We start from the raw sequence: 9,944 nt of genomic DNA on the forward strand, positions 1-9,944 counted from the left end.
TTACATGTAATAGATGATAATCTTTTCAAATACAGTGAAAACTCTCAATAACGAATCTGAAGGAACCATGTGATTTCTTTCGTTATTGAGAGTAATTAATAGGTTTTAAATCAAACCAACCATTATAAGTTAACTTAATGTTATTTATGTAATATAGAGTTTTTAATTGTAACAACTTTCGTTACAAAGTGTTTTCACTGTATTAAAAATACAGTTAGTTTCCAATGATATGCCATTTGTTGAGTTGCATATTGCTTGTAATTGGTTACATTTTATTTTATTATTTTAACCTTGTATATTTATATAATATTAATAAATTTAATACCAGTAAATAATATCAAAAAAGGGTTTATTTATAAAACACAAAAGGTGGTCATAGTCAAAGTCCAAACAACAGATTAAAAAATGTAGAAAGACCGGATCAATCATGATTTAATAGTAGATTAAGTTAAATTAATGTAAATTGTCATAGAAAGAATATTAATAATACTATAAAAATGTCTTTTTAGAGTTATGTATATAGTTATTAATAACTATTAACTACCTCTGAGGTCCTAATATATCTTTATTTTAACTGCATATTTAGCAGAAAACTATGAGTTGTGTTCGTTATCCAAAAAATCAGATGGAAATTTTAAATAATAAATGAGTATAAAGTATAATAGGCTAAAACTTTGGAATGTTTGGATTAAATATTAAAAGCATAGACTTATCTATCAAACAAAGAGAGACTATTTAAATGTAATGAATTGCAATTGTCTGCAAAAATTAAGTATGTATTCATACAAATTTGGAGTGAGTGTTAATAAAAAATAATTTAAGCTCTCTCAAATCTAGCATAACTATATTATATAGTAATGTTCATAATTTTCCAGTGATTCGTTTTTCTCTTAGTAGAAAGGTAAAACGGTAAAGAAGTTATACATTGAACATTTGGTGAAAAGAAATATATTTAAAAAATGTTTGTCCACAATTTACTAAGTTTTTCTTATAATAATATTTAGTTAAAACTAGACTATAGGTTAAGGAAACTCAATTTTTAAAAGATAAATTATCATATTATAAATAGAATAAATGCAACTTATCAATTAAAAATTTGGTGATAAAATATTAATGAAACGGATAAATTTAACGAATAATTTATGAATACTATTTTCTAAATAATTGCTTTTGCATTGATTTATAAATTAATCTTAATTAAAATTCAACTTCGCTGTTATTAGTTTTTGATATTTTTAATTTTTGTAGTCTTTGAATTGTCTCTTCAATACTGAATTCACCATGAACATTGTTGTCTCTTGTGCGAACATTTACAGTGTTTGCAGTCCTTTCTTTGTCTCCAACAACTGAAATATTAATAATTAAAAAAATTATTTGAAATTACTAAGATGTTAATTGAATAAAATACAAACCGAGAATAAAGTTATACTGTGCCAATTGTGCATTTCGAATTTTTTTGTTTAATGTATCACCATGATCAACATCTACATCACACATAAATCCAGCCTCGTATATTTCTTTTTTAACCTATCGAAAAGATATTTAAATTATGTAAATATAATAAAATGTAAAGCCAGGAAAAAAATAAAACTTACTTTTTCTGAATATTCGTCAAACTGAGGACCAACAGGTATTACAATAGCTTGTCTAGGTGACAACCATAATGGCCATTTTCCAGCAAATGATTCAGTTAAAATAGCTATCATTCTTTCTACTGAACCAAATATAGCACGATGTATAATTACTGGACGTTTCTTTTCTCCTGATTCACTATAACAAAATTTAAGGATTGTAAAATAATTATTGAATATATTTTTGGAATTTGCAAATATTTAGATATGATTTTAAATTAAATACCTGATAAAGTTTAAATTAAATCGAATTGGAAGCTGGAAATCAAGTTGTATGGTAGCACACTGATGATGGCGTTTTAAAGCATCCGAAATGGTTATATCAATTTTTGGTCCGTAAAAAGCACCATCTCCTGGGTTTAATGTCCATGGCTCACCAAATGAATTTAAGCTATCAGCTAATTGCTATTAAAATGTGTTAAAAAAAATTAGAAACATGTTATAATAAAATAGTTTATGTCTCTAAAAAAATTACTCAATACATTATATTAAAAAAGATTAAATCTACTTTGTACAGATAAAATATAAAAATTTTACCTTTTCAGCACTTTCCCACATTTCCAAATCGCCTAAATATTTGTCAGGTCTTGTTGATAAACGAAGATGGAATGTAAATCCAAATACAGTATATACATGACGTAAAAAGTCTAATGAATTCATCATTTCTTGACCAATCTAAATTAAATAATAAATTGATATATCTGAATAATTTGTTTAATTTGATTCGTCTAACCTGTTCAGTAGTACAAAATATATGAGCATCATCTTGTTGAAAACGCCGAACACGTGTTAATCCAGTTAAAGCACCCGATAACTCATTACGATGAAGTACACCAAAGTCTGCCATTCTAAGAGGTAGTTCTCTCCATGATCTATTACGGTGATCAAACATTAAACTGTAAAAAATAGTATAATATTTTACATTTTAACAGACTATTTTTCGTTCTTTATTACCACAAATAAACTGAACTTATTATTGAATTAATGAGTTAAAAATTAATAAAAATAAATGGTTAAATATAAATGTATTAAGTAATGCAGCGATTCCCAAACTGTATACAGCGAGCACATTCAAAGGGCACCGCAGTCTAAGGCTCATAATATTATTTAAAATGTATAGAATTGTTTTTCCAATAATTCATTATTAATGAGTATTTCTCAATCCTGTATTCTATGGTATTCACAGCATGACACAGTGGCTATAATTGGTCCAAAAATGGGCACCGCGGAAAAAAGTTTGAGAACCGCTGTATTTATGTACTTACCAATGCCCAGGACAATTCATTGGTTTCAGAGCATATGTTTCTTTCTCAACATCAAACGAAAACATATTTTCCTGGAAATAAAATTATATTGAATTAACATTCACAATTATATAGTAAACAAAATATGAGATATGTTAAATGTATGATTAAGTTTTCAATTCAAGTAGAAAGTTTTTTGGATGCAAATAAAACATTTTTCGAACTTAAAAATTTAATGATTTTTACTTATCTTTGACATAATTTATAAGAGTAAGACAAATAAAAGTGAATGATGCTCTCATCTCACTCAAAAAAAGGCTAAACAACAAACTATGTTAACTTACTGAATAATGTGCCCAGTGACCAGATGTTTGCCACAACTTAATATTGTAAATATTCGGCGATACTACTTCTTGGAATCCACGTTTTCTGTATTCACTTTTAATGAACTCAATTAAAGTATTATAAATATGTGCACCTTTTGGTTGGAAGAAACAAGATCCTGGACTTAATTCGTGGAAGAAAAATAGTTCTTGTTCCTAGTATATATATAATTATAAACACAATTAATTTCTATTCACTTAATTTAATAATAATAATAAGAAGAACACACTCTTCCAATTTTACGATGGTCTCTTCTAGCAGCTTCTTCTTGAAATTTTTCCCATTCTTTCATTTGTTTATTGTCCGAAAATGAAATACCGTAGACACGTTGTAATGTTTCAGCTGTAGCATTTCCTTCCCAGTAAGTAGCAGAATTCTGCAATAAAAGTATATCAGGCAAATGAAAAATATCTAAGCGAAAACAGAGAAACTCCATTTTTAATAAACATCGAAACTTTTGTCTCCATAGAATGGGTTTAAAGTTTAAACCGATTATTAAAAATAGCGTATTTTTTTTCTTAAAAGACATCTCAAAATGCAATTTAAAATATAAAAAAATATCGTCGTCATACAAAACGTGACCAAGTGATTTTTAAGAGTTTAGCTTGAAATGAATGAATAATTTTAGCGTGTCGAGAACGATATATATTAAGTTGATTATATTTTGTTTTGTGAACAAAAGCATGGTAAATCAAAATACTAAGCAAAACCTCGGTATATATTATGAAACATAATAGAGTTACCATATATTAGATTACATTTATACATTAGAGAAAAAGGAACATGATATAAACTTCAGTTAATTTTCATAAGTTAAATGATAATGATTAAAATTAGTAATTATGGGATATTAATTAAATTTCCAAAAACATAGTGACATACAATATACATAAAAACTATGTTGATCTGATTACAAAATATTAAATTAAGAGTTTATTATATAAAAGTCATTAAAAAGTATGCTGATTGTTTTATTTTGGTTTTTAGCAATTTAAAAAAACTCAAACAGGTGGGAATGAAAAGTGTTAAATTAATTCTAGATGTAAAATTAGAAATACAACCAAAAGTTTTGACTAATATTTTGTATCAGCGTAAGATGTCAATACTACAATGTTGGTTTTCTCTCAGACCCAAACACAACATAGGTAAACCGCTTTCAACTAAAATTGTTTTTTTTTTTTATATATATATATAATTTTGAAGATATGACATGTTGGTTTTATATTTTATTATTATTCGACTTTGTATTCGAGTTTAGAAATAAAAATTTTTTTTTTTATTAATCTAAATAATGTTTAAATTGTTGTAAGGAAACATTTAGACAAATCATACTTAAAAAATCTTATTTTCTATGGTTTTTGTAATGGGTAATTTAACTTCAAGATAAGGATTTATTTATTGTTGCTGTTGCACAGCATATAATCATATTGATTGAAGTTGTTATGCTTTTTTTCAATTAGCATAGAAGTATTGCTAGTATTATAATAATTTTAAAAAAAAATCATATTTACTTTGATAATTTTAAAAGCTTTGACTTTGCCAGTATGACGAATATGTGGTCCTCTGCATAAATCAATTAATGGCCCACATCGGTAAATAGTAGTTGTTGGTGTTGTAACTTTTTCATTAAGGATTCTCACTTTAAATTCATTGTACTAAATAACAAAACAATAAAATAAGTAAAACTGTATTTTTTTAAATTAAAGGTAGGTAATTATTTAATTTAATTTTATATTAGTCAAGCTGAATGATAATAATTTTAATTTCAAGAATTATATATATTTTATTATAATATGCATAATATAATAATCCATTTATTAATAAATTCAATTTATAATATATTTATAAACATTTTAGTGCTTTATTTATTTTAAAAAATTTTAATAATAAAAAGTATGATATATTTTTTTTAACTAAACAAGTATACATTTATAAAAAATATACAATTCATTATTTTAGAAATGAATTCATTATTGAAGTTTTAATGAACAAATATAAAAATCATTGTAAGAAAAACTAGGAAAATTTACTGAGATTTAGGTGTTTTATTTTCTTTTTTAAAAGTTAATTGAAATTAACTGTTTGTTTTAAAAAAAAATTATTGTGAAGTTTAAAAATCAATATATCATATTTTATAATAATCATATTTTGAATATTACCTTAAACATTTCGAGCAGATCTTCTTTACTAACTTCAAGTCGTTCAAATGGTTGTTTTTCTTTAACAATTTGCTTGACAAGATTTTCCATAACAGGAAAATCAAAGTTCGATACCTAATAATCATATGTAATTTATAATAAAAAAATATTAATCTTACATTACAAAAATAATTATGAGAATACACGCACATTGACAATGTATTGAAATATTTCAATTAAACTATATTTATTGATTAATAATTATTATTACGATCAATATTGTTTAATTGGCAAGCAATTATTAGGAAACACAATTAAAAAATAACATATATCGAGTTATTCTGTATTTTTAATAGGTAATGAAATTTGAACACTTTAATATTAATGAAATCAGATCGTATACAGTTGGGAAACGTGTGTAATTTTGTTTAATACTTAGGTTAGGTTATTTAAATATTCAGAATTCTTGAAAATATAATGAACAAATTTCTTAAAGCCAGGTTATTTAGATCATAAAGTGTGTGCTCTAGAATCTAGAGTCTAGGGTTAATCAATATTCAATCGTAAGCTTAAAGGTGTACTGTGTACATAAAACTAAATACATATTATATTGATCATTAATAATGATAAATAATTACTCCTTTGTTTTCAATAAACATATCATAGTAAAATCCTCCTTCAATTGGTGGACCATAACACAAACATCCACCATATATTCTTTCCATTGCTTCTCCTAGCATATGAGCGGATGAATGCCAAAATACTTTTTGAGCCTCTTCGTCATCAATTTTGAGTAACTGCAACGTTGAATCTTTTTCAAATGGTCTATCCAAATCCCAAAGTTCGCCATTAACCTTGGCAATTACTGTATTATCCGCAAGTCCTTGACTGTATATATATTTAAAACTTGTATTATATGTTCAAAGCCCATAATAAAAAAAAAAATTAGTTCCAATTCCAAACCTGATGCCTTTTGCTACATCATATGGCGTAGATTGCCAAGCCTTAGCGCTAGTGGTTTTTCCATCGGGAAAAGTTATAGTTATAGGTTCCAGAATTTTATTGGCAAGTTCATTGTTATGTTTTTCCTTAAGTTTATCCCAAAGCTTCAAACGATTCTAAAATAAAATATGAATAATAAATATTTATAAATTATTTAATAATATAAAGTAAAAGTTTTATAATAAATTGTTTTTTGTATTTATGTTTATTAAAAAAAAAGCATTTCGCTATTTATAAGTGCATTTTCGATAATATAATTTCTACAGTTATGTAGTTTTAGATGTTAAGTTGTAATTATGAAAACATATTATTTGAATTTATGAGTGTTTTCTAAACACTACATTAATAATATATACAGTTTATAATATATATCATGTAATACATATTTAAGTTTGAAAAAAATAAATATTTTCTCACATATTATCCTAGAATATTTGACAATAGAATTAAATTTTTTGATGGAAACCTGTTTATCTTTGTCTCGCCATTAGACAATCTTATATCATCACTTCAGCAGTTTTAATCTTATCTAATATTTGAAATTTCAATATTTCTATGATACCATACATTTAGGTAAAAATAATATGTAGTATATTAACAGAAAAAAGTTATATACTACTAATAAGTATTTTTATTTGAAATTTTATTTTAATCATGTTAGTATGTCGTCAAATTGTTAATGTAGTTATGTATAATTTAAACATTATCTTACAAATATCATTAATTTATTATAAAATATATTTTAATGAGTTATTTTCCCAAATATGTATATACCGTATAGACTAAAGTTCATAAATTTGTCCTTTGTGAATTAGAAACAGTTCACTTTTAAAATATTTAGTACCCAAGATAATTATAATTTATTATAATATTTAATATAAAAAAATTAAGTCTTATTAATCAAAATCAGTAAAATAAAGTGAACAGACATAAATATGTAATTGACTATTCTAACCTCAATGTAGGATGGCCAAGGTTTCAACTCTGAAACTTGCGACTGCTTTCCTTCCTTTTCCTTCAATGCCATTTTTTTCTTACTCGGTTTCTAGAAAAATATAAATAAAATTAGATATAGTTATTGATAGATACAATCATATTAAAATTATAGAATTAAAACAAGTTTTTTAAAAGTACCTAAACAATAAAAGAAAGAATATACAAAATTGAAAAAAAGTTTTAGACGTTTCGATTTATTAAAAATTGCCATATTGGAACCAAGTTTACACAATGTAATCATACCTATATTAATGAGCATTTCAGAATAAATTTAAATTTATTTAAGTTTCATGAATGATTTTAGTTGCTTAATTTTATAAACAGCTTTTCATAAATAATTCATTCATAATATTTTTACTAAGATAAATTGCACATTATAGTAAGAACATAATAATTAAAACCATAGTATTACTGATTATCACAAATATCTATATTATGATCTCTTATATTATTTATGGGCACTAAATTAAGGATGTATCGTTACAAATTATATAGCTTTTTATGAAAACATTTTAATTATTTTAAAGTTTTCTTACTTGGTATTTGGGTAATCTTAGTCCACGAACAGATTGTGTTCCAGAAATTATTGTTTGATGAAAGTCAAATAACAGTTTCAAACGCATTAATTTCTGTAAAATAATTACAAAATCAATAACAAGATTTAAATAATTATAATAAGTATAACAAATAAAATAGCATTTATTTTAAAGAGATACAAAAAACGTAAGTAAATCTGATAATGTTGATATAAAAGTATATTATATAAATTAGTATTAAAACACGACCATTGTTACAAGAACTTTTTTAAATTAATAATGAATTATATCAAATTTAATCAGTCATGCATTGATTGAGTAGTTATTTGACAATTAATACAAAGTACCTATCTACTTACTTAAATCAGTACTTTGTGAGAATGAAAATAAATTCCAGTCTATGTATAAGTTTTAATTTTTTTTAATTTGAAAATACCTAAGTAGATATGGACATTCTATATAATTATTTTCATCTAATATATAAAACTGTAAAATACAACAAACTTATTTTAATTGAATAGATTCATGAATAATTTCATTGATCTGTAATTGTAATATCATAAAGTAAATGGCAAAAGAATAAGACGGCAGATCGACAGAAAAAAGTGAGACAACATATAATGTTCTCTAAAGTTATTCAGATAAATTAATTAAAAATTATTGTTTTACAATCAAAAATATCTAAATAAAGATTATTTATATATATATAATACACAATAAAACTTTGACAAACTGTTATACCTAATAATTTTACTGTATATATGATACATCCATTTTAAATGTGAGATTACAATTTTCTTTTAAAAATAAGGTAGCAGACTATTATTTCCATAAATATTATAAGGATGAAAGCGTAATTACTTTTTCTATATTACATTTTAAGACATTGACTGCTATGTGATCGAGGTGCCAATAGTTGATCATTAATACCATGCCAAATGATTAACGACAACCATAAATAAATATATTATGTTATATTATTAACTTTTCCATGTAGCTACAACAATGTAGTAATAAGCGCAGTTGTGAAGTGGGAATCATTACAATTTATTTTTAAGTTGAAATAGACATATTTTTAAATGTTTTTTTTTTAAGTATAATAATACAATAGTATCCACAGACTTTAATAGACATGGACAAATACGCTTGGCGTGTCGATAATATATATAATATGATAAGCAGCAGTCACAAGGCAGTCAATGTCTTACATTTATACTGTTTTTAGTGAAAAATGAAAAATAAACTGAGAATTTAAAAAAAATTTCAAGATTAATAGAATCTTAATATGTTATAATAAATGGTTATTTAATTGTTGGTTTTTAGTCACTGAATGTTCGACATTATATTATATTGTGGCATAGTCATAATGCAATTTAATGTATTATGATAAATTTCTACTCTTTTCGGAATGTACATTATCTTCAATTGTACACAATTGAACAACATTTTATGAGTAAACTTGATTCATTCAATGAATATAGAAAAACAAAATGGGTCAGCATTTAATGTAACGTTTGCGTAGCAATTATATCATACAACATACACAATAAGTTCAAATAGAAGCATATGTCATACTATTTTGTTATATTGATGTCAACCATTTAATTTAAGCTGTTTGCCAAGTAAAAACCTTAAGCGATTCAAGAATTTCGAAAGAGTTAGTTTTTAAGTATTATGAAATTGTCAATCATGAAACAAATAACCTATTTGTCTCAATACCTACTTCGTTATATACATTGAAATACAATCTAATCACACATCACAATAGTTGCGTGCTCAAGGTAATTTTAAATTAAATTTATAAATGTGTGATTACGAAAATACTTAACATTTAAATAAAATAAAAAAAAACTTACCAGAACAAGAAGAACTGAAAACGAGGTATTCGTTATTTGATGACCACGACGCTTTCACGAATCGTTTACGTATTGCTTATCATGTTTTAACGTGATCGTTATTATTATCACTAATGTGGAGGTTTGAACAGATAATAGAAACGAAAAGTATCTTTTT

At 24.6% G+C, this 9,944-nt stretch overlaps 1 protein-coding gene across 2 annotated transcripts; it reads right to left on the reverse strand.

Moving 5' to 3' along the window:
• Positions 1-932: 932 nt before the first annotated feature.
• Positions 933-9,920, reverse strand: ThrRS (threonine--tRNA ligase). Of its 2 annotated transcripts, none has more exons than XM_015517103.2 (16): positions 9,788-9,920; positions 7,932-8,024; positions 7,355-7,444; positions 6,361-6,515; positions 6,036-6,285; positions 5,419-5,532; positions 4,771-4,914; positions 3,489-3,635; positions 3,220-3,414; positions 2,897-2,967; positions 2,365-2,527; positions 2,169-2,306; positions 1,858-2,036; positions 1,596-1,770; positions 1,413-1,527; positions 933-1,346 (listed from the first exon to the last, which is right to left on the reverse strand). In XM_015517103.2, exons 2-16 carry the CDS (start codon positions 8,016-8,018, stop codon positions 1,198-1,200), a joined length of 2,172 nt encoding a protein of 723 aa, XP_015372589.2. In that variant the 5' UTR covers positions 8,019-8,024; positions 9,788-9,920; the 3' UTR covers positions 933-1,197. The 2 variants fall into 2 exon arrangements, with proteins under 2 accessions (XP_015372589.2, XP_089080652.1); XM_089224526.1 differs by lacking the exon at positions 9,788-9,920 and adding an exon at positions 9,655-9,674.
• Positions 9,921-9,944: the final 24 nt, after the last annotated feature.

The sequence above is a fragment of the Diuraphis noxia genome, unplaced genomic scaffold, assembly GCF_037042655.1.
Source record: "Diuraphis noxia isolate RWA-SAM2 unplaced genomic scaffold, SU_Dnox_SAM2 contig0001, whole genome shotgun sequence".
In the NCBI taxonomy this organism is placed as follows: domain Eukaryota; kingdom Metazoa; phylum Arthropoda; class Insecta; order Hemiptera; family Aphididae; genus Diuraphis; species Diuraphis noxia.

Excerpts from the sequence above, each read along its gene's own strand:
- ThrRS (XM_015517103.2), bottom strand. The coding sequence starts at position 8,018 with ATGCGTTTGAAACTGTTATTTGACTTTCATCAAACAATAATTTCTGGA. Across the intron at positions 4,915-5,418 it reads ATCTGCTCGAAATGTTTAAG|TACAATGAATTTAAAGTGAG; the intron begins GTAATATTCAAA and ends TTTGTTATTTAG. Across the intron at positions 1,771-1,857 it reads TTTAATTTAAACTTTATCAG|TGAATCAGGAGAAAAGAAAC; the intron begins GTATTTAATTTA and ends ATTTTGTTATAG.